Source organism: Catharus ustulatus, chromosome 37 (genome assembly GCF_009819885.2).
Source record: "Catharus ustulatus isolate bCatUst1 chromosome 37, bCatUst1.pri.v2, whole genome shotgun sequence".
NCBI classification, from domain to species: domain Eukaryota; kingdom Metazoa; phylum Chordata; class Aves; order Passeriformes; family Turdidae; genus Catharus; species Catharus ustulatus.
The window spans coordinates 961,357-988,305 of NC_046257.1; the positions used below are offsets into that span (position 1 = coordinate 961,357).

At 50.7% G+C, this 26,949-nt stretch overlaps 3 protein-coding genes and 1 long non-coding RNA gene across 4 annotated transcripts in view; all 4 read left to right on the forward strand.

The window, feature by feature from the left end:
• Window positions 1–13,146, forward strand: part of PELP1 (proline, glutamate and leucine rich protein 1) — a 32,198-nt gene extending 19,052 nt beyond the window's left edge. Inside the window, exons 12-19 of the mRNA XM_033084260.2 lie at window positions 2,132–2,282; window positions 3,958–4,084; window positions 5,718–5,791; window positions 7,375–7,584; window positions 11,462–11,629; window positions 11,678–11,896; window positions 12,609–12,776; window positions 12,948–13,146. Of these exons, the coding sequence (XP_032940151.1) occupies window positions 2,132–2,282; window positions 3,958–4,084; window positions 5,718–5,791; window positions 7,375–7,584; window positions 11,462–11,629; window positions 11,678–11,896; window positions 12,609–12,776; window positions 12,948–13,031 (1,201 nt within the window). The 3' untranslated portion in view covers window positions 13,032–13,146. The remainder of the gene's footprint in view (window positions 1–2,131; window positions 2,283–3,957; window positions 4,085–5,717; window positions 5,792–7,374; window positions 7,585–11,461; window positions 11,630–11,677; window positions 11,897–12,608; window positions 12,777–12,947) is intronic.
• Window positions 8,664–9,049, forward strand: LOC117009943. The gene is made up of 2 exons (XR_004420564.1): window positions 8,664–8,852; window positions 9,019–9,049. It is a non-coding gene; the product is annotated as an uncharacterized LOC117009943 (long non-coding RNA).
• An 86-nt stretch (window positions 13,147–13,232) lies between the features above and the next one.
• SNAPC2 (small nuclear RNA activating complex polypeptide 2) lies at window positions 13,233–17,976 on the forward strand. The gene is made up of 6 exons (XM_033084312.2): window positions 13,233–13,622; window positions 14,747–14,854; window positions 15,957–16,028; window positions 16,148–16,376; window positions 17,711–17,819; window positions 17,866–17,976. The coding sequence occupies exons 1-6, from the start codon at window positions 13,416–13,418 to the stop codon at window positions 17,939–17,941; spliced, it is 801 nt and encodes a 266-aa protein (XP_032940203.1). The 5' UTR covers window positions 13,233–13,415; the 3' UTR covers window positions 17,942–17,976.
• Window positions 17,977–20,340: 2,364 nt separating this feature from the next.
• LOC117009941 (GABA type A receptor-associated protein) lies at window positions 20,341–26,474 on the forward strand. The gene is made up of 4 exons (XM_033084310.2): window positions 20,341–20,637; window positions 21,200–21,278; window positions 24,921–25,039; window positions 26,254–26,474. Exons 1-4 carry the CDS (start codon window positions 20,356–20,358, stop codon window positions 26,317–26,319), a joined length of 546 nt encoding a protein of 181 aa, XP_032940201.2. The 5' UTR covers window positions 20,341–20,355; the 3' UTR covers window positions 26,320–26,474.
• The last annotated feature ends 475 nt before the right edge of the window (window positions 26,475–26,949 follow it).

The following is a 26,949-nucleotide window of genomic DNA, read 5'->3' on the forward strand; positions in this document are numbered from 1 at the left end:
GAGCTCTGGGTCCAGGTTTTAGGGTGGTTTTTAGGGTTTTTGGGGTCTCTGATCCCATTTTTGGGGTCTTTGAGTTCATTTTTGGGGTCTCTAATCCCATTTTTTTGGGTTTTTGGGGTTTCAGGGCTGTCAGGACCCGTCTGTACCAGGTGCTGGAGCTCTGGGTCCCGGTTTCTGGGTCTCTAATCCCATTTTTGGGGTCTCTAATCCCATTTTTTACCCCCCAGGGCTGTCAGGACCCGCCTGTACCAGGTCCTAGAGCTCTGGGTCCGGGTTTCAGGGGTGGTTTTTGGGGTTTTTGGGGTCTCTGATCCCATTTTTGGGGTTTCAGGGCTGTCAGGACCCGTCTGTACCAGGTGCTGGAGTTCTGGGTCCGGGTTTCTGGGGTGGATTTTGGGGTCTCTGATCCCATTTTTGGGGTTTTTTTGCCCCCCAGGGCTGTCAGGACCCGCCTGTACCAGGTGCTGGAGCTCTGGGTCCGGGTTTCTGGGGTGGTTTTTAGGGTTTTTGGGGTCTCTGATCCCATTTCTGGGGTTTCTAATCCCATTTTTTTGGGGTTTTTGGGGTTTCAGGGCTGTCAGGACCCGCCTGTACCAAGTCCTGGAGCTCTGGGTCCGGGTTTCAGGGTCTCTAATCCCATTTTTTGGGGTCTCTAATCCCATTTTTTGGGGTTTTTTGCCCCCCAGGGCTGTCAGGACCCGCCTGTACCAGGTCCTGGAGCTCTGGGTCCAGGTTTCAGGGGGGGATTTGGGGTTTTTTGGGGTCTCTGATCCCATTTTTGGGGTCCCTGATCCCATTTTTGGGGTCTCTAATCCCATTTCTGGGGTCTCTAATCCCATTTTTTGCCCCCCAGGGCTGTCAGGACCCGTCTGTACCAAGTCCTGGAGCTCTGGGTCCAGGTTTCTGTGTGGATTTTTGGGGTTTTTGGGGTCCCTGATCCCATTTTTGGGGTTTTTGGGGTCTCTAATCCCATTTCTGGGGTCTCTAATCCCATTTTTTTGGGGTTTTTTGCCCCCCAGGGCTGTGAGGACCCGCCTGTACCAGGTGCTGGAGCTCTGGGTCCGGGTTTCAGGGGGGTTTTTGGGGTCTCTAATCCCATTTTTGGGGTTTTTGGGGTTCCAGGGCTGTCAGGACCCGTCTGTACCAGGTGCTGGAGCTCTGGGTCCGGGTTTCAGGGTCTCTAATCCCATTTTTTTGGGGTCTCTAATCCCATTTTTGGGGTCTCTGATCCCATTTTTGGGATCTCTAATCCCATTTTTTGGGGTTTTTTGCCCCCCAGGGCTGTCAGGACCCGCCTGTACCAGGTCCTCGAGCTCTGGGTCTGGGTTTCAGGGGTGGATTTTGGGGTCTCTAATCCCATTTTTTGGGGTTTTTGGGGTTTCAGGGCTGTCAGGACCCGTCTGTACCAGGTCCTGGAGCTCTGGGTCCGGGTTTCAGGGTCTCTAATCCCATTTTTGGAGTTTTTGGGGTCTCTGATCCCATTTTTTTGGTGTTTTTTGCCCCCCAGGGCTGTCAGGACCCGCCTGTACCAGGTCCTGGAGCTCTGGGTCCGGGTTTCTGGGTGGATTTTTGGGGTTTTTGGGGTCTCTAATCCCATTTTTGGGGTTTTTAGGGTCTCTGATCCCATTGTTTGGGTCTCTAATCCCATTTTTTGGGGTCTCTAATCCCATTTTTGGGGTTTTTAGGGTCTCTGATCCCATTTTTTGGGTCTCTAATCCCATTTTTTTTGGTTTTTGGGGTTTCAGGGCTGTCAGGACCCGCCTGTACCAAGTCCTGGAGCTCTGGGTCCGGGTTTCTGGGTCTCTAATCCCATTTTTGGGGTCCCTGATCCCATTTTTGGGGTCTCTAATCCCATTTTTTGGGGTTTTTGGGGTCTCTAATCCCATTTTTGGGGTCTCTAATCCCATTTTTTGCCCCCCAGGGCTGTCAGGACCCGCCTGTACCAGGTGCTGGAGCTCTGGGTCCGGGTTTCTGGGGTGGATTTTGGGGTTTTTGGGGTCCCTAATCCCATTTTTGGGGTTTCAGGGCTGTCAGGACCTGCCTGTACCAGGTGCTGGAGCTCTGGGTCCGGGTTTCTGGGGGGATTTTTGGGGTTTTTGGGGTCTCTAATCCCATTTTTTTGGGGTTTCAGGGCTGTCAGGACCCGTCTGTACCAGGTGCTGGAGCTCTGGGTCCAGGTTTCTGGGGCAGCCTCGGGGGTCCTGCAGACCCCTGGCCCCCCCAGTGAGGCTCTGCTGGCTCAGCTGCTCTGTGACATCTCCCCCCCCAGCGAGGGGGCCAAGGTCAGCCTGACCCCCCCCCTGCACCCCAAAACCCTCTGGGGACCCCTGGGACACGAAAATCCTCTTGGGAATCCTAAAAATCCCCTGGGGAATCCCAAAAATCCTCTGGGAAATCCTAAAAATCCTCTTGGAAATCCTAAAAATCCCCTGGGGAATCCCAAAAATCCCCTGGGGAATCCCAAAAATCCCCTTGGGAATCCCAAAAATCCCCTCGAGAATCCCAAAAATCCCCTTGGGAATCCCAAAAATCCTCTTGGAAATCCCAAAAATCCCCTGGGAAATCCCAAAAATCCCCTGGGAATCCCAAAAATCCCCTGGGAAATCCTAAAAATCCCCTTGGGAATCCTAAAAATCCTCTTGGAAATCCCAAAAATCCCCCTGGGAATCCTAAAAATCCCCCTGGGAATCCTAAAAATCCCCTGGGAAATCCCAAAAATCCCCCTGGGAATCCCAAAATTCCCCTGGGAAATCCCAAAATTCCCCTGGGAAATCCCAAAATTCCCCTGGGAAATCCCAAAAATCCCCTTGGGAATCCCAAAAATCCCCTGGGAAATCCCAAAAATCCCCTGGGAAATCCCAAAATCCTCACTGAGATAAAAGAAAACTCACTGAGATCTCACTGAGATCCCAAAAAATTCACTGAGATTCCAAAAAACTTCATTGAAATCCCAAAATCCTCACTGAGATCTAAAAAAAATCTCACTGAAATCCCCAAATACTCACTGTGATCCCAAAAAAATTCACTGAAATCCCAAAAAACTTCACTGAAATCTCACTGAAATCCCAAAAAACTCATTGAGATCCCAAAAAAATCTCTTGGAGATCCCAAAATCCTCACTGAGATCCCAAAATTCCCACTGAAATCCCAAAAAAATTCACTGAAATCCCAAAAAAACCTCCCTGAAATTCTCATTGACATCCCAAAATCCCTCCCAACCCTCAAAATTCCCCTTCAAGCTCCCCCTGGGTCCCCAAATCCCCCCCAAAATCCCCCTGGACCCCCCAAATTCCTCCTCAATTTTCCCCCTGAACCCTAAAATCCCTCCTGGGCCCCCAAAATCCCCTCCTCAAACTCCCCCTGGACCCCAAAATTCCCCCTAAAATCCCCCCAAATTCCCTCTCAGTTTTTCCCCTGAACCCCAAAATTCCCCCTGGACCCTAAAATCCCCCCAAATTCCCTCTCAATTTTCATCCTGAACCCCAAAATTCCTCCTGACCCCCCAAAATCCCCTCCTCAAACTCCCCTGGACCCCAAAATCCCCCCAAACATCCCAAATTCCCTCTCAATTTTCCTCCTGGACCCCAAATCTCCCCCAAAATCCCCTCCAAATCCCCCCTGACCCCTCCTCAAATCCCTCTCTGGACCCCAAAATCTCTCAAAATCCCCCCAAACCCTCCCTCAAATCCCTCCCTGAACCCCAAAATTCCCCTGGACCCCAAAATCCCCCCCAAATTCCCTCTCAATTTTCCTCCTGAACCCCAAAAATTCCCCCAAAATCCCCCCTGACCCCCCCAAATTCCCCCTCAATTTTCTCCCTGAACCCCAAAATTCTCTCTGGGCTCCCAAAATCCCCCCTAATTCCTCCTCAATTTTCCTCCTGAACCCCAAATTCCCCCCAAAACCCCCCCAAATCCCCCCCTGACCCCCCTTTCCCCCCCATTTATTTTTTTCCAGCTGCGCCCGGAGCCCAAACCCAGCGCCCCCAAGAGACCCAAACTGGGGGAGGGGCCTGAGGGGCCCCCCCTGCACAGGAAAGGGGAGCCCACAGCAAACAGTGACACCTGTGCTGCTGCTTTATCAGGTATTGAACCAAAACCTGCCCTAAAATATCCCAAATTTACACCAGAAACTGCCCAAAAATCACCCCAAAAACTGCCCCAAAAATCACCCCTAAAAACCCCAAAATCACCCCAAACGCACAGCCAACAGTGACACCTGTGCTGCTGCTTTGGGAGGTAAGGACACCAAAATCACCCCAAAATTAACCCAAAAACTGCCCCAAAACAGCTCCAAAATCACCCCAAAAACTGCCCAAAAAATCACCCCAAAAAACCCCAAACCCACAGCCAACAGTGACACCTGTGCTGCTGCCCTGGGAGGTAAGGACCCCAAAATCACCCCTAAAATACCCTAAATTTACACCAAAAACTGCCCAAAAATCACCCCAAACCCACAGCAAACAGTGACACCTGTGCTGCTGCTCTGGCAGGTGTGGACACCAAAAATATCCCAAATTATCCTAAAATTAACCCAAAAACTGCCCCAAAAATCAGCCCAAAAAATCCAAAAATCACCCCAAACCCACAGCCAACAGTGACACCTGTGCTGCTGCTTTGGGAGGTGAGAACCCCAAAATCACCCCAAAAATATCCTAAAATTAACCCAAAAACTGCCCCAAAAATCACCCCAAACCCACAGCCAACAGTGACACCTGTGCTGCTGCTTTGGGAGGTAAGGACCCCAAAAATACCCAAAAATATCCTAAAAACTGCCCTAAAATATCCCAACATTAACCCAAAAATCATCCCAAAAACTGCCCTAAAAATCACCCCAAAAAACCCAAAAAATCACCCCAAACCCACAGCAAACAGTGACACTTGTGCTGCTGCTTTGGGAGGTAAGGACCCCAAAATCACCCCAAAATTAACCCAAAAACTGCCCCAAAATAGCTCCAAAATCACCCCAAAAACTGCCCCAAAAATCACCCCAAAAAATCCCCAAAAATCACCCCAAACCCACAGCAAACAGTGACACCTGTGCTGCTGCTCTGGCAGGTAAGGACACCAAAAATATCCTAAAATTAACCCAAAAACTGCCCCAAAAATCACCCCAAAAACCCCAAAAATCAGCCCAACCCCACAGCAAACAGTGACACCTGTGCTGCTGCTTTGGGAGGTGAGAACCCCAAAACCTGCCCCAAAATATCCTAAAATTACCCTAAAAACAGCCCCAACCCAGCCCCAAACCCACAGCAAACAGTGACACCTGTGCTGCTGCCCTGGCAGGTAAGGACACCAAAAACAGCCAAAAAATATCCAAAAATTAACCCAAAAACTGCCCCAAAATATCCCCAAAAACTGCCCCAAAAATCACCCCAAAAACTGCCCCAAAAATCACCCCTAAAAACCCCAAAAAACCCCAAACCCACAGCCAACAGAGACACCTGTGCTGCTGCTTTATCAGGTAAGGACACCAAAAACAGCCAAAAAATATCCTAAAATTAACCCAAAAACTGCCCCAAAACAGCTCCAAAATCACCCCAAAACCAGCCCAAAAATCAGCCCAAAAAACCCCAAAATCACCCCAAACCCACAGCAAACAGTGACACCTGTGCTGCTGCTTTATCAGGTATTGAACCAAAAACTGCCCCAAAATATCCCAAATTAACCCCAAAATCGCCCCAAAAACCCCAAATTTTGTTTTTTCTGTCCCAGCTCTGCGCAGGATCCTCCTGACCGGGGGGCCCCTGATCAAGGAGGAGACTCACAGGGTGAGGGGGGGAATTTGGGTCTGGGGGATTTGGGGGGAAATTTGGGGGAATTTTGGGGAGATTTTGGGGGGTCTGGGGGAATTCTGGGGGGGTCCAGAGGAGATTTTGGGGGAAATTTTGAGATTTTGGGGGGGTCCAAAGAGGATTTTTGGGGGATTTTGGGGGGTCTCAAGGAGTTTTGAGGGGATTTTTGGGGTGGATTTTGGGAGAATTTTGGGTCCAGGAGGATTTGGGGGGGTTAAGAAGGAAATTTGGGGATTTTGGGGGGTCCAGAGAGGATTTTGGGGAGATTTTGGGACATTTTGGGGAGGGATTTGGGTTCTGAACGGGATTTTGGGGATGGATTCGGGGAGAATTTTTTTATTTCTCACCCCCAATTTCCTTTTTTTCCCCATTTCTCCCCCTTTTCCCCCATTTTTACCCATTTTCCCTCCATTTCTCCCCCAATTTCTCCCCATTTCTCCCCCAAATTCCCATTTCTCCCCCAATTTCCCCCCATTTTTCCCCATTTCTCCCCCAAATTCCCCATTTTTTCCACATTTCCCCCCATGTTCCCCCATTTCTCACCTCAAATTCCCAATTTCTCCCCCAAATTTCCTCTTTTCTCCCCCATTTTTTCCATTTTCCACCCCAAATTCCCCATTTTTCCCAATTTCTCCCCCAAATTTCCCCATTTCCCCCCCATTTCTCCCCAATTTTCTCAATTTCTCCCCCATTTCTCACCCCAAATCCCCAATTTCTCCCCATTTCACCCCAAATTCCCAATTTTTCTCCATTTCCCCCCATTTTTCTCCCCAAATTCTCCATTTCTCCCCCCAAATTCCTCAATTTTCCCCATTTTTTCTCATTTCTCCCCCAAATTTCCCCATTTCCCCCCAAATTTCCCATTTCTCACCCCAAATTCCCCAATTTCTCCCCAAAATTCCCCATTTTCCCCCATTTTTTCCCCATTTCTCCCCCAAAATTCCCATTTTTTCCCCATTTTTTCCCCATTTTCCCCCTTCCCCCATTTTTCCCCCCAAATTTCCCCATTTCTCCCCCGTTTTTCCCCATTTCTCACCCCAAAAATCCCATTTTTTCCACATTTTTCCCCCCAAATTCCCATTTTTTCCCCATTTTCCCCCATTTCTCCCCCCAAATTCCCACTTTTTCCCCAATTTCCCCCCCAAATTCCCCATTTCTCCCCCCAAATTCCCCATTTTTTCCACATTTTTCCCAATTTCCCCCATTTTTCACCCCAAATTTCCCCATTTTTCCCATTTCTCCCCCAAACTTCCCATTTCTCCCCAAATTTCCCCTTTTCTCCCCATTTCTCCCCCATTTTTTTCCATTTCTCCCCCAAATTTCCCCAAATTCCCAATTTTTTCCCCTATTTGTCCCTATTCCCCCCCATTTTCCCCCCAAATTCCCCCATTTCTCCCCCAAATTCCCCAATTTCACCACATTTTTCCTCCAAAATTCCCATTTCTCCCCCATTTTTCCCCCCAAATTCCCATTTTTTCCCCATTTCCCCCCCATTTTCCCCCATTTTTTCCCCATTTTTCCCCATTTCTCCCCCCACATCCCCAAATTTCCCCCCTCCTCCCCTCCCCCAGCACGTGCAGGAGCTGCTGCTGCCGCTGGCGCTGCGCCTGCCCCTCCCCCCGCTGCCCCCCGAGTTTTTGGGGTCCCCGTTCGGGAGCGGGAGGTGCCGGGGGGGGCTCTACGGGGTCCTGCAGGCCCTGCTGCTGGGGACCCCCCCTGGGGCGGCCCCCCCCCTCAGCTGTGCCATCAGGGCCTTCACACAGGGGCAGAGGGACCCTGACGTGCAGGTGAGACACCAAAATATCCTAAAATACAAAAAAAACCCCATGGAAATATCGTAAATTATCCCTGAGTTATCCCAAAAACACCCCATGGAAATATCCTAAATTATCACTGAGTTACCCCCAAAAATCCCCTCCCCTCAGCTGTGCCATCAGGGCCTTCACACAGGGGCAGAGGGACCCTGACGTGCAGGTGAGACACCAAAAATATCCTAAAATATAAAAAAAACCCCATGGAAATATCGTAAATTATCCCTGAGTTATCCCAAAAACACCCCATGGAAATATTCTAAATTATCACTGAAATATCCCCAAAAATCCCCTCCCCCAGCTGTGCCATCAGGGCCTTCACACAGGGGCAGAGGGACCCTGATGTGCAGGTGAGACACAAAAATATCCTAAATTAGCCAAAAAACCCCATAAAAATATCCTAAATTATCACTGAAATATTCCTGAGTTATCCCAAAAAAATATCCCAAATTATCATCCCAAAAATCCCCTCCCCCCAGCTGTGCCATCAGGGCCTTTGTGCAGGGACAGAGGGACCCTGATGTGCAGGTGAGACACCAAAATATAAAAAAAAATCCCATAGAAATATCCTAAATTATCCCTGAGTTATCCCAAAAAAACCCCATGGAAATATCTTAAATTATCTCTAAAATATTCCAAAAAATATCCCAAAAATATCCCTGAAAACCCCATAGAAATATCCCAAATTATCCCTGAGTTAGCCCCAAAAAACCCCATGGAAATATTCTAAATTATACCTGAAATATCCCAAAAAATATTCCTGAAATATCCTAAAGTATCACTGAGTTATCCCAAAATATCCCTGAGTTATCCCAAAAAATCTCATGGAAATATTGTAAATTATCCCTGAAATATCCTAAATTATCCCTGAGTTATCCGAAAAAAAACCCATAGAAATATTCTAAATTATCCTAAATTATCTCTGAGTTATCCCAAATTATACCTGAGTTACTCAAAAAATCCCCATAAAAATATCCCAAATTATCACTGAGTTATCCCAAAAAATGTCCCAAATTATCATCCCAAAAATCCCCCCCCCCCAGCTGTGCCATCAGGGCTTTTGTGCAGGGGCAGAGGGACCCTGATGTGCAGGTGAGACACCAAAATTATCTTTAAATTATCCTAAATTATCCAAAAAACCCCATAGAGTTATCCTAAATTATCACTGAGTTATCCCCAAAAATCCCTCCCTCAGCTGTGCCATCAGGGCATTCACACAGGGACAGAGGGACCCTGATGTGCAGGTGAGACACCAAAATTATCTTTAAATTATCCTAAATTATCCCTGAGTTATCCGAAAAAATCCCCATAGAGATATCCCAAATTATCCCAAAAAATATCCCAAAAATCCCCCCCCTCAGCTGTGCCATCAGGGCATTCACTCAGGGGCAGAGGGACCCTGATGTGCAGGTGAGACACAAAAATAGCCAAAAAACCCCATGGAAAAATCCTAAATTATCACTGAGTTATCCCAAATTATCCCTGAGTTATCCCAAAAAATCCCCATGGAAATATCCTAAATTATCACTGAAATATCCCAAAAAATATCCCTGAAATATCCTAAAGTATCCCTGAGTTACCCCAAAAAAATCCCTGAAAACCCCATAAAAATATCCTAAATTTTACCTGAAATATCCTAAATTATCACTGAAATATCCCAAATTATCCCTGAGTTATCCCAAATTATCATCCCAAAAATCCCCCCAAAAATCCCCTCCCAGCCCCTCCCCCAGCTGTGCCATCAGGGCTTTTGTGCAGGGACAGAGGGACCCTGATGTGCAGGTGAGACACCAAAATATCCTAAAATATCCAAAAAACCCCATAGAGATATCCAAAAATATCCCTGAGTTATCTGAAAAAATCCCCATAGAGATATCCCAAATTATCCCTGAGTTACCCCAAAAAAAACCCATAGAAATATTCTAAATTATCCTAAATTATCACTGAGTTATCTGAAAAAATCCCCATAAAAATATCCTAAAATATCCCTGAAATATCCTAAATTATCCCTGAAGTATCCCTGAGTTACCCCCAAAAATATTCCTGAAATATCCTAAAATATCCCTGAGTTACCCCATAAAATATCCCAAAAATCCCCCCCCCAGCTGTGCCATCAGGGCATTCACACAGGGACAGAGGGACCCTGATGTGCAGGTGAGACTCCAAAATAGCCAAAAATATCCAAAAAACCCCATGGAAATATCCTAAATTATCCCTGAGTTACCCCAAAAAATATCCCAAAAATATCCCTGAAAACCCCATGGAAATATCCAAAAATATCCCTGAGTTATCTGAAAAAATCCCCATAGGAATATTCTAAATTATCACTGAGTTATCCCTGAGTTACCCCAAAAAAACCAACCCTGAAAAATCTCCCCAAATTATCTCGAAAATCCCAGGGATAAACAGCCCCGAAATTCCTCCAGGACCCCCCAAATCCCCCCCTAGAGACCCCTAAACTCCTCTCAAGACCCCCAAACTTTTCTCAGGACCCCCCAAATTCCCCCAATTTCCCCTCAGGACCCTCCAAATTTCCCCCAGGACCCCCCAAATTCCCTCAAATCCCCCCAGGACCCCCCAAACTCCCCTAAATCTCCTTCAGGACCCCCAAACTCCTTTCAGGACCCCCCAAATTCCCCTCAAATTTCCCCAGGACCCCCAAATTCCCCCCAATTGCCCCGAAACTTTGCTCAGGACCCCCCAAACTCCCCCAATTTCCCCTCAGGACCCCCAAACTCCCCCTCAATTCCTCATAGACCCCCTCAGGACCCCCCAAATTCGCTCAAATCCCTCTCAGGACCCCCCAAACCCCCTGAAATCCCCCCCAGGACCCCCCCAATTCCTTCTCAGGACCCCCCAAATTCCCCCAATTGCCCCCAAACTTTTCTCAGGACCCCCAGGACCCCCCAGTTGCCCCCAGGACCCCCCAAATTCCCCTCAAATCCCCCCAGGACCCCCAAACTCCCCCGCAATTCCCCATAGACCCCTCCAGGACTCCCCAAATCCCCCCAAATCCCCCCCAGGACCCCCCTAAATCCCCCCAGGACCCCCCAAACTCTCCCAATTCCCTCTCAGGACCCCCTAAGACCCCCCCCAAAGTCCCCCAAATTTCCCCCAGGACCCCCCAAATTCCCCCTAAATCCCCCCAGGACCCCCAAAACTCCACTCAGGACCCCTTAAATTCTCCCCAAATTCCTCTCAGGACCCCCCTAAATCCCCCCAGGACCCCCAAACTCCCCCTCAATTCCCCCAAATCCCCTTCAAGATCCCCAAATCCCCCCCTAGAGACTCCTGAACTCCTCTCAAGACCCCCAAACTTCTCACAGGACCCCCCAAATTGCCTCAAATCCCCCCCAAATCCCCTTCAGGACCCCCAAATTCCCCTCAGGACCCCCCTGACCCCCCCAAATTTTCTCTACGACCCCCCAATCCCCCCCAAATTCCCCTCAAATCCCCCCAAACTCCTCTCAGGACCCCCCAAATTCCCCCAAATCCCCCTCAAGACCCCCCAAATCCCCCCCTAGAGACCCCTAAACTCCTCTCAAGACCCCCAAACTTTTCTCAGGACCCCCCAAATTCCCCCCAGGACCCCCCTAACCCCCCCAAATTTCCTCTAGGACCCCCCAAATTCCCCTCAAATTTCCCCAATTTCCTCTCAGGACCCCCCAAACTCCCCCAAGGACCCCCTAAGTCCTACCTAGGAACCTCCAAACTCCTCTCAGGACCCCCCAAATTTCCCCCAAATCTTTCTCAGGACCCCCAAATTCCCTCAAAACTCCTCTCAGGACCCCCCCAAACTCCCCCCAAATCCCCCCCTAACCCCCTCCCCATTTATCTCTCTCTCCCCCCCCAGGTCTCCTCTCTCTGCTCCGAGTTCCTGGTGGTCGCCAACGCGCTGGCCCGACCCTGGGTGCCCCCCCTGGGCTCCCCTCCCCCACCCCCCGCCCCTCCCCCACCCCCGGACCCTTCCCTGCGGCCCCTCCCCCCTCCCAACCCCGAGCCCGCCCCTCCCCCGCCCTCGGTGTGCGGTGCCGCCCCTCCCCCACCCGGGGGGGATTTGGGGGGGGTCCCTGGGGGGGTGGGGGTCCCGGGTGGGGGAGGGGCGCGGCCCCGGCGCCCCGTGTTCGTTCACTACGACAAGGAGGAGGCGTCGGACGTGGAGATCTCGCTCGAGAGCGACTCGGACGATTCCGTGGTGATCGTGCCCAAAAAGCCGCCCCTCCCCCACCCCGCCCCTCCCCCACCACCCCCCCCACCAGCAGCGCTGCCTCCCCCTCCCCCACCCCCCGTCCCGCTGGAGAAAACACCGGGGGGGGGAATCAGCGCCCCTCCCCCACCGCTGCCCCCTCCCCCACCTCCCCCTCCCCCCCCGGCTCCCCCCACCCCCCCCGCGGCCCCCGAGCCCCCCCAGGAGGGGGAGGGGGGGGAGGGGCAGGAGGGGGGTGGGGGAGGGGCTGAGGGGGGAGGGGCGGGGAGCAGCCCCCAGGCCGCGATGGGGGAGGGGCAGGACGGGGTGGGGGAGGGGCCGGCGGTGATCAACATCAACAGCAGCGAGGAGGAGGAGGAGGAGGAGGAGTTCGGGGAGGAAGAGGAGGAGGAGGAGGAGGAGGAGGAAGAGTTCTTCGAGGAGGAGGAGGAGGAGGAAGAGGAGGAGTTCGAGGAGGAGGAGGAGGAGGAGGAGGAAGAGTTCGAGGAGGAGGAGGAGGAGTTCGAGGAGGAGGAGGAGGGGGAGGGGCTGTCCGAGGAGGAGGAAGAGGAGGAGGAGGAAGGAGAGGGGGAGGGGCCGGCCGAGGGGGGTGGGGGAGGGGCGCTGCTGCTGATGGAGGTGGAGGAAACGCCCCCTCCCGCCCCTCCCCCACCCCTTCCGGAGGTTCCCCCCGAGCCCCTCCCCCACCCCCGCGAGGAGGAGGAGGAGGAAGGAGAGGAGGAAGAGCCGCCCCTCCCCCACCCCGCCCCTCCCCCCCAACCCCAGCCCCCCGCAGCCCCTCCCCCACCCCGAGGTTCCCCCCGCCCCTCCCCCCGAGCTCGAGGCCGCCCCCAAATCCCCTCCCCCACCGACCCCGACCCCTCCCCCACCCAAGGCCGGGCCCAGCCCCGACCCCTCCCCCCCCGCCCCTCCCCCACCGCTGCAGGAGGAGCCCCCCGAGAACCCCCCGGAAAAGGAGGAGGTGAGGGGGGAGGGGAGGGGATTGGGGGAATCCTGGGGGGGATTTGGGGGAAATTTTGGGTTTTGGGGGGTCCTGGGTGTGAATTTTGGGGAGTTTTGGGGGTCCTGGGTGGGATTTTGGGTCCCGTTTTTGAGGAGGGGTCTCACTTTTTAAACCCCCCCTCCCCACCAGGAGCAGGACGAGACCACCTCCATGTTGGCCGATTTCATCGACTGCCCCCCCGACGACGAGAAAACCCCCGAGACCCCCCTGTGACCCCCCAAAAAAAACCCCAAATTTCGGGGAATTCCCCCCAATAAACATCGCCCCCTCCCCAAACGCAAAGCGCGCCTGGTCCTCCGCGCCGCCAGGGGGTGCCACGTGCTTCCGGCACCGTGATTATTCCGCTTCCGGCACTGCGACACTTCCGCTTCCGGCACCGCGCTATTTCCGCTTCCGGCGCGTCGCGCACCGTGACGTCACAAAAAGCGCGCCAACAAGACGCGGCCGCCATGTTGGCGCCGTGAGGGGAAACTTTCCGCCGCCATGTTGGCGCCGTGAGGGGAAGGTTTCCGCCGCCGCGGCCGCCATGTTGGCGCCGTGAGGGGGAAGTTTCCGCCGCCATGTCTGCACCGTGAGGGGGAAGAAGCCGCCGCCGCCATGAAGCCGCCGTTGCGGCGCCGCTTTGTCCCGTCGCGTTTCGCGGCGGTGCCGCCGAGCCCCGAGCGGCCGCAGCGCGGGGCCTGGGGGCAGCGGGAGAAGCGGGCGCTGCTGGCGGCGCTGCGGGCCCAGGCTGAGCGCGGCCTCTCGGAGCAGCGGCTGCCGGCGGCGCTGAGGGAGCAGCTGCCCCGCAGGAGCGAGGCCGAGGTGGGGAGGGCGGGGGGGAGGCCCGGAGGGACCCTCGGAGCTCCTGCAAGGGTCCGGGAGCTTGTGGGGATCCGCAAAATCGCCCCCTCAGAGACCCCCAATTCTCTCATTAAAGACCCCTAAATTCCCCCGACAGAGACCCCTAAATTTCCCCCTCAGAGAGCCCCAAATTCCCCCCTTAGAGACCCCCAATTCCTCCTCAGAGACCCCTAAATTTCCCCCTCAGAGACCCCTAAATTTCCCCTTCAGAGATCCCCAAATTTCCTTCTTAGAGACCCCTAAATTTCCCCTCAGAAATTGCAAAACCTTCTTTTCACAGACCCCAGATTCCCCCATCAGAGATCCCCAAATTATCCTCAGGAATCTCCAAATTCCCCTCTCAGAGATTCCAAAATTTTCCCCTCAGAGATCCCCAAATTTCCTTCTTAGAGACTCCTAAATTTCCCCTCAGAAATTGCAAATTCTTCTCCCCAGAGATCCCAGATTCCCCCCTCAGAGATCCACAAATTATGCTCAGGAATCTCCAAATCCCCCTCTCAGAGATTCCAAAATTTTTTCCTCAACGACCCCCAAATTCCCCCCTCACAGACCCCTAAATTTCCACCTAAAGGATCCCAAAATTCCCCCTCAGAAATTCCAAAATCTTCTCCTCAGAGACCCCCAAATTATCCTCAGGAATCTCCAAATTTCCCTCTCCAAGATTCCAAAATTTTCCCCTCAGAGACCCCAAAATCCCCACCCAGGACCCCCCTGAGGGGATTTTGGGGTTTCCTGGAGTCCTCAGGGGAGGATTTTGGGACTCCCCAAAATTTTGGGCTCCTCAGGGGAATTTTGAGGGAATTTTTGGGCTCCTGGGAGGGAATTTTGAGGGAACTTTTGGGCTCCTCAGGGGAATTTTGAGGGAATTTTTGGGCTCCTGGGTGGGAATTTTGAGGGAATTTTTGGGCTCCTGGGAGGGAATTTTGAGGGAACTTTTGGGCTCCTCAGGGGGATTTTGGGCTGAATTCCCAAATATTTTCCGGATTTCTGGGACCATCCCCAAACTCTGAGCTCCCCACCCCTGTCCTGCCCCCCCTGGATTTTGGGGACCCCCCAAATTCCCGAATTTTCCCCGATTTTGGCAGATCCGGGCGCTGCTGGTTCGGCTGCGGGGCCGCGCCGCTCGCGAGGCCCTGACCTCGAAATTCCGGAACTTTCTGCGGCTCCAGCGCCAGATCCGCGCCCCCATCCAGGTCTGGGGGGAATTTGGGGGGAATTTCGGGGGTCCTGGGGGGATTCTGAGCCATCCTGAGCTTGGAATTCGGGAATTTTCTGGAATTCCTCAGCTCCTCCATCCGGGATTTTGGGAAATTGGGGGAATTTTGGGGGGGAATTTGGATCATTTTGGGCATCCCAAAAGAATTTCTGGGGGTTCCAAACCAAAATTTGGGGTTCCAGGGGTTGATTGGGGGGGAATCCCAAATAAATGTTGGGGTTCTGTTGTTGATTTTGGTGTTTCCAAGGGGATTTTTGGGGTTCCTGGGATGAATTTGGGGTTTTTTTTTGTTTACTGGGGGCTGATTTTGGGGTTCCTGACTGTGTTTTGGGGTCCTTGAGCCAAATTTGGGGTCCCAGGGATGATTTTGGGGTTCCTGGGATGAATTTGGGTTTTTTTTTTTGTTTACTGGGGGCTGATTTTGGGGTTCCCGACTTTGTTTTGGGGTTCTTGAGCCAAATTTGGGATTCCAGGGATGATTTTGGGGTTCCTGGGATGAATTTGGGGTTTTTTTTTGTTTACTAGGGGCTGATTTTGGGGTTCCTGACCTTATTTTGGGGTGCCAGGGGTGATTTTGGGGGTTCCTGGGATGAATTTGGGGGTCTTGGGGCTGATTTTGGGTGTCCTAGGGATGAATTTGGGGGTTCCTGGGATGAATTTGGGGGTCTTGGGGCTGATTTTGGGTGTCCTAGGGATGATTTTGGGGGTTCCTTGGGACAATTTTTGGGTTTCAGGGGTGATTTTTGGGGTCCCAGGGCTGATTTTGGGTTCCCTGATCCATTTTTGGGGTCCCTGATCCATTTTTGGGTTCCCTGATCCAATTTTGGGGTCCCTGATCCCATTTTTGGGGTCCCTGAACCAATTTTGGGGTCCCTTATCCCATTTTTGGGTTTCTTGACCCGATTTTGGGTTCCCTGATCCAATTTTTGGGTTCCCTGATCCATTTTTGGGGTCCCTGATCCAATTTTTGGGGTCCCTGATCCCAATTTTGGGTTCCCTGATCCAATTTTAGGTTCCCTTATCCATTTTTGGGGTCCCTTATCTGATTTTTGGGTTCCTTTATCAATTTTCCCCCCCAGGTGTGGCAGGACCTGACCGAGACCCTCGGGGGAGGGGTCCTGGAGGGTCCCCCCAGCGCCGCCTTCTCCCAGGTCAGGGGTCCCTGATCCCATTTTGGGGTTCGGGGGGAGCCCCCCCAAACCCCCCCACCCCAAATTTGGGGCTGAACCCCCCCAAAAAATCCCCAAAAAAATCCAAAATTCCCCCCCAGGTGCTGACGGTGGCGGCCACGGAGCCCCTGAGCCTGGAGCTCTCCAGACCCCCCCAGGAGTTGGGGACCCCCTCCCCAAATTCGGGGCCCCCCAGGGAAGGGGAGACCCCCTCCCCAAATTCGGGGTCCCCCCCAAACCCCGGGGGTCTCCAGGTGGATTTTGGGAGGATTTACGAATTCCTGGCGCGGATCAGCGCGGGGGGGGAGGGGCAGCCCCTGCCCCCTGCAGGTGAGGGGGGAGGGGAGCCAAAATTGGGGAGGGGGGGTCCCCAAAAATTCTGGGGGAGGAGGGGGGGAAAAAGCTCTCAACTATTCAGGGGGGAAATCCAAAAAATTCTGGGGAAAATCCCAAAAATTTGGGGGAATGGGGGGGAAAATTTGGGAAAATTGGAGGAAAATTTTGGGAAAATTGGGGGGAGGGTCCAAAACATTGGGGGAGGGAAATGGGGGAGGGGTAAAATTTGGGGGTCCCAGTTCCATATTGGGGTTCCCAGTCCCAGTTTTGGGGTTCCCAGTTCCAAACTGGGATCTCCTAACCCTTTTTAGGGGTTCCCAGTCCCAATTCTGGGGTTCCCAGTCCCAATTTTGGGGTTCCCAGTCCCAGTTTTGGGGGTCCCACTCTCATTTTAGGGGTTCCCAGTCCCATTTAGGAGTTCCCAGTCCCAAACTGGGGAGTCCTGGGTGCATTTTGGGGGTCCCAGTCCCAATTTAGGGGTTCCCAGTCCCAATTTTGGGTTCCCAGTCCCATTTTGGGGTTCCCAGTCCCATTTTGGGGTTCCCAGTCTCAATTTCGGGGTTCCCAGTCCAATTTTAGGGGATCCTAGTCCCAATTTAGGGGTTCCCAGTCCCAAACTGGGGAGTCCTGGGTGCATTTTGGGGTTCCCAGTCCCAATTTCGGGGTTCCCAGTTCCATTTTGGGGGGTCCCAATCCCAATTTAGGGTCTCCCAGTCCAAATTTTGGGGTCCCAGTTCCAATTTTGGGGTTCCCAGTCCCAGTTTTGGGGTTCCCAGTTCCAAACTGGGGAATCCTGGGTGCATTTTGGGGTTCCCAGTTCCATTTTGGGGGTCCCAGTCCCAATTTGGGGTTCCCAGTTTCATTCTGGGGGGTCCCAGTCGCAATTTAGGGCTTCCCAGTCCCATTTTTGGGGTTCCCAGTTCCATTTTAGGGGTTCCCAGTCCCAAACTGGGCTCTCCTGACCCATTTGAGAGTTTCCCAGTTCAATTTTCGGGATTCCCAGTCCCAAACTGGGCTCTCCTGACCCATTTTAAGGATTCCCAGTCCCAAACTGGGCTCTCCTGACCCATTTTAGAGTTTCCCAGTCCCATTTTAGTGTTCCCAGTCCCAAACTGGGCTCTCCTGACCCATTTTAGGGGTTCCCAGTCCCATTTTAGGGTTTCCCAGTTCCATTTTTGGTGTTCCCAGTTCCAAACTGGGCTCTCCTGACCCATTTTAGGGTTTCCCAGTCCCAAACTGGGCTCTCCTGACCCATTTTAGGGGTTCCCAGTTCCATTTTAAGGATTCCCAGTCCCAAACTGGGCTCTCCTGCCCCTCTCTCCCCGCAGAGTCCGCCGTGGTTCTGGCCTTACTGGGAGCGCTGCCGGCGGAACTGGGAGCACTGGGAGCGCTGGGGTCGCTGCAGCATCACCTGCGGGGGGTCTGGGGGTCCCTGAGCGCCCCCCGGGACCCCCCCCCCGAGCGCCCCCCGGGACCCCCCCCCGGGCCCGGCCCCGCTGCTGCCGCCCCCCCTGAACCCCCTGCTGGTGCCGCTGGGGCTGCTGGGGCGGGCGGGCTGAGAACTCCTGAAAATTCGGGGGTCCCAAAATTCCCGAAATTCGGGCATCCCAAAATCCGGGGATCCCAAAATTCCCAAAATTCGGGGATCCCAAAACTTCCAAAATCCGGGATCCCAAAACTCCCAATATCCAGGGATCCCAAAATTCCCAAAATTTGGGAACCCAAAACTCCCAAAATCCAGGATCTCAAAACTCCCAAAATTTGGGATCCCAAAACTCCCAATATCCAGGGATCCCAAAATTTCCAAAATTCGGGAGCCCAAAACTCCCAAAATCCGGGGATCCCAAAATTCCCAAAATCCGGGATCCCAAAATCCTGGGGGATCCCAAAACTCCTGAAATTCGGGGATCCCAAAATTCCCCAAATCCGGGATCCCAAAATTCAGGGATCCCAAAACTCCCAAAATTCGTGGATCCCAAAATTCCCAAAATCCAGGATCCCAAAACTCCCAAAATCCAGGATCCCAAAATCCTGGGGGGTCTCAAAACTCCCTAAATCCGAGGATCCCAAAACTCCCAAAATCCGGGGGATCCCAAAACTCCCAAAATCCGGGGGATCCCAAAACTTCCAAAATTCCGGGATCCCAAAACTCCCAAAATCTGGGATCCCAAAATTCTCAAAATCTGGGATCTCAAATTTCGGGGATCCCAAAACTCCCAAAATCCGGATCCCAAAACTCCCAAAATCCGGGGATCCCAAAATCCCCAAAATCCGGGATCCCAAAATCCTGGGGGCTCCCAAAACTCCCAAAATCCGGGATCCTAAAATTTGGGGATCCCAAAATTCAGGGATCCCAAAATCCTGGATCCCAAAACTCCCAACATCCGGGGATCCCAAAACTCCCGAAATTTGGGATCCCAAAACTCCTGGGGGGTCCCAAAATTCCTTGGGACGAGACCCCAAATTCCCGAATTTTGGGGGAATCCCGAATTTCCTTGGGGGGGAATCCCGAATTTCCTTGGGAATTCCCAATTCCTGGGGAGGAGTGGGGGGAGGATCCCAAATTTTGGGGTGACCCCAAATTCCCGCTGCCCTTTCCCGGGTTTTTTTGGGGGAGGGCGGGACAATAAATGTTTGGATTTTCCCAAAGCCGGAGCGTTGGGGGTTGGGGACTGGGATGAACTGGGAGGGACTGGGATGAACTGGGAGGGACTGGGGTGAACTGGGCGGGTCCGGGATCCCCCCCCCCCCCCCGCTCTCCCCCAATGGTTCCGCCCGCTCCACGTCGGCCGCGTCCCTTCCGGGTCACGTGACACCGTGTTTACTCCCCGCGCCCACCACGTGACCTTCCTCGTGAGGTGACGTCAGTCACATGACGTCAGTCACGTGAGGGCCGCGGCACCGCCCGGATCCTTCCGCGCCTCCGCCCGCGGCCTTGCCGGGACCCCCCCGGGAACCGGGACCCCTCCGCACCGCCGGGACCCTCCCCCGTTACCGGGAGGAGCTGGGGGAGGGCTGGGAGGCCTCAGAGAGGAACTGGGATGGACTGGGATGGACTGGGGAGTGCCGCACGCAATTTGCGTAGCTCTGTGGGCAAGGCCCCTACGCAATTTGCGTAGCTGTGAGGGCAAGGCCCTTACGCAATTCGCGTAGCTGTGTAGCTGTGAGGGCAAGGCTCTTACGCAATTTGCGTAACTGTGAGGGCAATTCGCGTAATTCTGTTGCGAGGCCTTTACGCAGCTTTCGTAGCGCACTGGGCGCTGGCCGAGCCCGCTCAGGGAACTGGGATGAACTGGGAGGAACTGGGATGAACTGGGAATGAACCGGGAAGAGCCGTGCGCCTTTTCCTTAGCGCTGCGCCGCTTTCGCAAAGCCGAGGCCGTTACGCAATTTACGTAGCTATGAGGGCAATGTCCTTACGCAATTTACGTGGCTCAGTGGGCGCTGGCGACGCCCGTACAGAGAACTGGGATGAACTGGGAATAGTCTGATGCACCTTAGGAAGGAACTGGGATTAACTGGGAGCACTGGGAGGAACTGGGAAGGGCCGTACGCCTTTTCCTCAGCGCTGCGCCGCTGTCGTTCAAAGCGAATCTCTTACGCAAATTCCGTACCTCTGAGGGCAATACCATTACGCAATTCGCGTAGCGCTGAGGGCACCAGCGTGGCCTTTCCGAGGCACTGGGAGCGAACTGGGCTGAACTGGGAAAAACCTGGGAGGCCTTAGGAAGGCACTGGGAGGTGACAGAGGGAACTGGGAGTTACTGGGATGAACTGGGAGGAACCGGAACGAGCCGAGATGCTGACGGCCATGCCCTCACGCAATTTGCGTAGCGCTGAGGGAAGATCCGGCTCCCTTGCGCAATTTGCGTAGCGCTGAGGGAAGATCCGGCTCCCTTGCGCAATTTGCGTAGCGCTGAGGGAAGATCCGGCCCCATTACGCAGTTTGCGTAGCGCGGCGCCGTTGCCGCCAATGGGAGGCGCTTACGCCGTTTGCGCAGCGTGCGCCGTTGGCGCGGCCGGCGGGGGCGGGCCCAGATCCCTGCGCGCGCCCCGAGGCTCCGGTCCAGGCCTGGTCCCGGTCCCGGTCCCGGTCCCGGTCCCGGCCCCGAGCAGGCCCCGGCCCCGAGCAGGCCCCGGCCCCGGCCCCCGGCCCGGCCCGGCCATGAAGTTCCTGTACAAGGAGGAGCATCCGTTCGAGAAGCGGCGCTGCGAGGGAGAGAAGATCCGGAAAAAGTACCCGGACCGAGTCCCGGTGAGGGCTGGGCACCCCAAATCCACCCTGGGAAACCCGAAATTCCCCTCGGGAAACCCAAAATCCCTTCAGGGCACCCCAAAATCCAACCTGGGAAACCCAAACTTCCCCTCGGGAATCCTAAAATCCATCCTGGGCACCCCAAAATCCACCCCGGGAATCCCAAATTCCATCCCAGGAACCTCAAAATTCCCCTCAGGAATCCCGAAATTCATGCTTGGCACCCCAAAATCCCCAGTTTTTCCCAATTTCTCAGGTTTTTTCCCCCACATTTTCCCAATTTCCCCATTTTTTCCCTCATATTTTCCCAAATTCCTCATTTCCCCCCCAGTTTTTTCCCAATTTCCCCTTTTTTTGCCCAAGTTTTTACCGATTCCCCATTTTTTGCCCCAATTTCCCCCCAATTATTCCCAAATTCTCCATTTTTTCCCCCATATTTTCCCAAATTCCCCATTCCCCCCCCCATATTTTCCTAATTTCCCCATTTTCCCCCCATATTTTCCCAAATTTCTCCATTTTTCCCCCAGTTTTTACCGATTTTCCCGATTTTTGCCCCAATCAGGTGATTGTGGAGAAAGCGCCCAAGGCTCGAATCGGGGACCTGGACAAGAAGAAATACCTGGTGCCCTCGGACCTGACAGGTGGGACTGGGGAAATTTGGGAATTTTGGGAATTTTTGGGGGTTTTGGGAATTTTTTGGGATTTTTTCCTGATTTTCTGAGGGATTTTTGGGGTAATTTGGGGCTTTTTCGGTGGAATTTTGGGATTTTTTTGGTGAATTTTTGGGATTTTTTTTTAGCCAGAATTTTGAGATTTTGGGGGTGGAATTTTGGGGAATTTTGGAGTTTTTTGGAAATTTTTGGCAATTTTATGGTGGAATTTTGGGAAATTCTTTATGGTGGAATTTTGGGATTTTTGGGAATTTTTTTGGATTTTTTTCCTGGTTTTTTGAGGGATTTTTGGGGTGATTTGGGGTTTTTTTGGTGGAATTTTGGGATTTTTAAGCAGAATTTTGGGATTTTTTTTGATGGAATTTTGGGGAAATATGTGGGGTTTTAGAGAATTTTGGGGTTTTTGGGAATTTTGGGGTTTTTGGGAATTTTGGGATTTTTGGGAATTTTTTGGGATTTTTTCCTGATTTTCTGAGGGATTTTTGGGGTGATTTGGGGTTTTTTTGGTGGAATTTTGGGATTTTTTGGGCTGAATTTTGGGATTTTTTAGGCAAAATTTTGGGATTTTCTAGGTGGAATTTTGGGAAATTTTTTTAGGTGGAATTTGGGGGTTGGGGGATTTTTTGGGATTTTTCCCTGATTTTCTGAGGGATTTTTGGGGTGATTTGGGGCTTTTTTGGTGGAATTTTGGGATTTTTAGGCAGAATTTTGAGATTTTTTTGGTGGAATTTTGGGATTTTTTTGGCAGAAATTTGGGATTTGTTTTTGTGGGTTTTTTTGAGTATTTTTTTTAGGTGGAAATTTGGAGGTTTTGAGAATTTGGGGGATTTTTTCTTTCATTTTCTGAGGGATTTTTGGGGAGATTTGGGGCTTTTTTGGTGGAATTTTGGGATTTTTTTAGGTGGAAATTTGGGGGTTTTGGGAATTTTTGGGGATTTTTCCCTGATTTTCTGAGGGATTTTGGGGGAGATTTGGGACTTTTTTGGTGGAATTTTGGGATTTTTTTAGGCTGAATTTTTGGATTTTTTTAGGCAAAATTTTGGGATTTTTTAGGTGGAATTTTGGGAAATTTTTTAGGTGGAAATTTGGGATTTTTGGGAATTTTTGGGGATTTTTTCCTGGTTTTCTGAGGGATTTTTGGGGTGGTTTGGGGCTTTTTTGGTGGAATTTTGGGATTTTTTGGGCTGAATTTTGAGATTTTTTTGGTGGAATTTTGTAGAATTTTGGGGGGTTTTAGGGAATTTTGGGGTTTTTGGGAATTTTGGGATTTTGGGGAATTTTTGGGGATTTTTTCCTGATTTTCTGAGGGATTTTTGGGGAGATTTGGGACTTTTTTGGTGGAATTTTGGGATTTTTTTAGGCTGAATTTTGGGATTTTTTAGGCGGAATTTTGGGAAATTTTTTAGGTGGAATTTTGGGATTTTTGGGAATTTTTGGGGATTTTTTCCTGGTTTTCTGAGGGATTTTTGGGGTGGTTTGGGGCTTTTTTGGTGGAATTTTGGGATTTTTTGGGCTGAATTTTGAGATTTTTTTTTGGTGGAATTTTGGAGAATTTTGAAGAGGTTGGGAAATTTTTGGGGATTTTCTTCCTGATTTTCTGAGGGATTTCTGGGGTGATTTGGGGCTTTTTAGGTGGAATTTTGGTGGTTTATTTTGGTGGAGTTTTGGGATTTTTTTTAGGCAGAATTTTGAGATTTTGGGGGTGGAATTTTGGGGAAATTTGTGGAGTTTTTGGGGACATTTGGTGGAATTCTGGGAATTTTTTTCAGGTGGAATTTTGGAGAATTTTTGGGGGTTTGGGAATTTTTTGGGGATTTTTTTCCTGTTTTTCTGAGGGATTTTTGGGTGATTTTTGGGCCTTTTTTGATGGAATTTTGGGATTTTTTTTGGGCAATTTTGGGTTTTTTGATGGGAATTTTTTATTTTTTGGGGTTTTCTGGGGCGATTTTGGGGATTTGGGGAATTTTTGATGGCAGTGATTTATTTTTATGTTTTTGGGGGCAATTTTGGGGGGATTTTATTGGGTTTCAAGGAATTTTTTGGGTTTTTTGGTGCTGATTTTCCATTTTTTGGGTTTTCTTGATGGCAATTTTCCATTTTTTGGTATTTCCTGTGTCGCTATTTCTGTTTTAGGGGTTGATTTTCCATTTTTTGTCATTTTCTGTGTCACTTTTTCTGTTTTTTGGGGCTGATTTTCCATTTTTTTGGTATTTTCTGCGTCACTTTTTCCCTTTTTCGTGCTGATTTTCCCATTTTTGGAGTTTTTTGTGCTGATTTTCCATTTTTTGTTATTTCCTTTGTCACTCTTTCTATTTTTTGTGCTGATTTTCCCATTTTTTGGATTTTTCAGTTGGTCAGTTTTATTTCCTGATCCGGAAGCGGATCCATTGAGGTTCCTGATGTTGATATTTTTATTTTCTGTGCTGATTTTCCTGTTTTATTTTGGATTTTTTAGTGGGCCAGTTCTATTTCCTGATCCGGAAGCGGATCCAGTGGGGTTTGTGATGATGATATTTTTATTTTTAATGCTGATATTTTTATTTTATTTTAGTTGGTCAGTTTTATTTCCTGATCCGGAAGCGGATCCATTGGGGTTCCTGATGTTGATGTTTATATTTTTAATGTTGATTTTCCTGTTTTATTTTATTTCAGTGGGCCAGTTCTATTTCCCGATCCGGAAGCGGATCCAGTGGGGTCTGTGATGATTATATTTTTATTTTTATTTTGTTTTTTAGTTGGTCAGTTCTATTTCCTGATCCGGAAGCGGATCCAGGGGGGTTTGTTATGGTGATATTTTTATTTTTAATGCTGATATTTTTATTTTATTTTGTTTTTTAGTGGGTCAGTTTTATTTCCTGATCAGGAAGCGGATCCAGTGGGGTTCCTGATGTTGATATTTTTATTTTATTTTGTTTTTCAGTTGGTCAGTTTTATTTCCTGATCCGGAAGCGGATCCATTGAGGTTCCTGATGTTGATATTTTTATTTTTAATGCTGATTTTCCTGTTTTATTTTGTTTTTATTTCAGTGGGTCAGTTCTATTTCCTGATCCGGAAGCGGATCCAGTGGGGTTCCTGATGATGATATTTTTATTTTATTTTATTTTATTTTATTTCCCAGTGGGTCAGTTTTATTTCCTGATCCGGAAGCGGATCCAGTGGGGTTCCTGATGTTGATATTTTTATTTTTAATGCTGATATTTTTATTTTATTTTGTTTTTCAGTGGGCCAGTTCTATTTCCTGATCCGGAAGCGGATCCAGTGGGGTTCCTGATGTTGATATTTTTATTTTTAATGCTGATATTTTTATTTTATTTTGTTTTTTAGTGGGCCAGTTTTATTTCCTGATCCGGAAGCGGATCCAGTGGGGTTCCTGATGCTGATATTTTTATTTTTCACACTGATTTTGGTGTTTTTTAGTGGGTCAGTTCTATTTCCTGATCCGGAAGCGGATCCAGGGGGGTTTGTTATGTTGATATTTTCATTTTTAATGCTGATTTTGCTGTTTTTAGTGGGCCAGTTCTATTTCCTGATCCGGAAGCGGATCCAGGGGGGTTCCTGATGTTGATATTTTTATTTTATTTTATTTTATTTTATTTTATTTTATTTCCCAGTGGGCCAGTTCTATTTCCTGATCCGGAAGCGGATCCACCTCCGCGCCGAGGACGCGCTTTTCTTCTTCGTCAACAACGTCATCCCCCCGACCAGCGCCACCATGGGCCAGCTCTACCAGGTCACAGAATCCCAAAAACTGCCCCAAAAACACCCGGGGAAAATGGGGGAAAAATGGGGAAAAAATGGGGGAAGATGGGAAAAAAACTGGGAAATAATTGGGAAAAAATGGGAAAAAAACAGGGAAAAAAATGGGGGAAAAACGGGAAAAAAATGGGGAAAAAAACGGGGCAAAAAATGGGGAAAAAACTGTGAAAAAAGGGGGGAAGAAAGGGGAAAAAATGGGAAAAAAGGGAAATAACGGGAAAAAATGGGAGGAAAAAAACAGGGAAAAATGGGAAAAAAAGGGGGAAAAAATGGAAAAAAATGGGGGAAAAACAGGAAAAACAGGGGAAAAAAACGGGGAAAAATGGGAAAAAAAAGGGAAAAAAGGGGGAAAAAATGGGGAAAAATAATGGGAAATAAGGGGGAAAAAATGGGGAAAAATGGGAGAAAAAACAGTAAAAAATGGGGAAAAAAACGGGGAAAAAATGGGAAAAAACCAGGAAAAACACGGGGGTAAAAATGGGGAAAAAAAAGGGAAAAAACAGAAAAAAACAGGGAAAAAAATGGGAAAAAACGGGGAGGGAAAAGGCAAAGAAAGTGTTAAAAAGGGGTGGGAAATTTGGGAAACGTCCTGGAAAAATCGGGGAGAATCCTGAAAAAAATTTTGGAAGTTTCCTGGAAAAAATTTGGGAAAATTGCAAAAAAAATTTGGGAGAATCGTGGAAAAATTTGGGAGGGGGTGAAGTTACAGAAGGGGTTAAAGGGGGTGGGGAAAACGGGGATGAAAGGGTTAAAACAGAATTAGGGGGGTTAAAAAATTTGGGAATGTCCCGAAAAATTTGGGGAATTGGAGGGAAAATTGGGATGGAAAAGGGGAAATTTGGGATTCCCAAAAATCCTGGGAAAGGCCCCAAAAATCCTCGGTGGGGGAAAATTTGGGAATGGGGGAGGTAATTTGGGAATTGAGAAGGAAATTCGGGATTGGGGAGGTTAAAAGCCCCAAAATCCCGGGAAAAAAAAAAAAAAAAATTGGGAATTTGGGGGAAATTGGAAGAACCCAAAACCTTCACTGGCGGAGGGGGAACCCAAAATTCCGGGGGGATCCCTGAGGGGAAAGTTTGGGAATTTCGGGGATTTCTCAGTCCGGGAACAAACCCCGGTTGGGGCTGAGGCAAAACGCGAGTTTTGATTTTGGTTCCCCGATTTTAACGCGGAATTTTCGCCTTTCAGGAACACCACGAGGAGGATTTCTTCCTTTACATCGCCTACAGCGACGAGAGCGTCTACGGGGCCTGAGCGCGCCGCTGTCCCGCTGTCCCCGCCGTCCCCGCGGCTCTCCCGGTGCTTTCCGCTCCCTCCTTTCCCGTTTTTTCCCCGTTTTTTTCCCGTTCCCGGCCTCCCTTTCCCGCCCCCCCCTCAAATAAAAGCGACGGAGCCGCCTCAGGGCCTGACCGGAAGTGGGCGTGGCTTGAGGGAAACGCGCGTGCGCGGTGCGGAGGGGGCGTGGTTTGTGCAATGAAGATCTATACGCATGCGTGAGGCACCAAATACGGGGTGGGGGCGTGGCTTGCATAATGAGATCATTGAGCATGCGCACAAAGCGAAGTACGCTCCATAGGAGGCGTGGTTTGCATAATGAGCACCCGCCTTTGGGCGGGAAGGGCGTGGCTTTAATAGCAACGGATTTGCGCATGCGGACAAAACTGAAGAAAGGCGGGGAGAGCGGATTTGCATAAGGAGCGCCGCGCGCATGCGTGAAAGTCAAAACAGACCACAGAGGGGGCGTGGTCTGCATAATGAGATAAGCGCAGTAAAATGAGCCCCGAGGGGTGTGGCTTGTATAATGAGCGCGATGCGCATGCGCAGAACGCAAAGTGAGTGTGCGAGGGGCGTTTGGCGCCCAAAGAGGGGCGTGGCTCGGTGAAA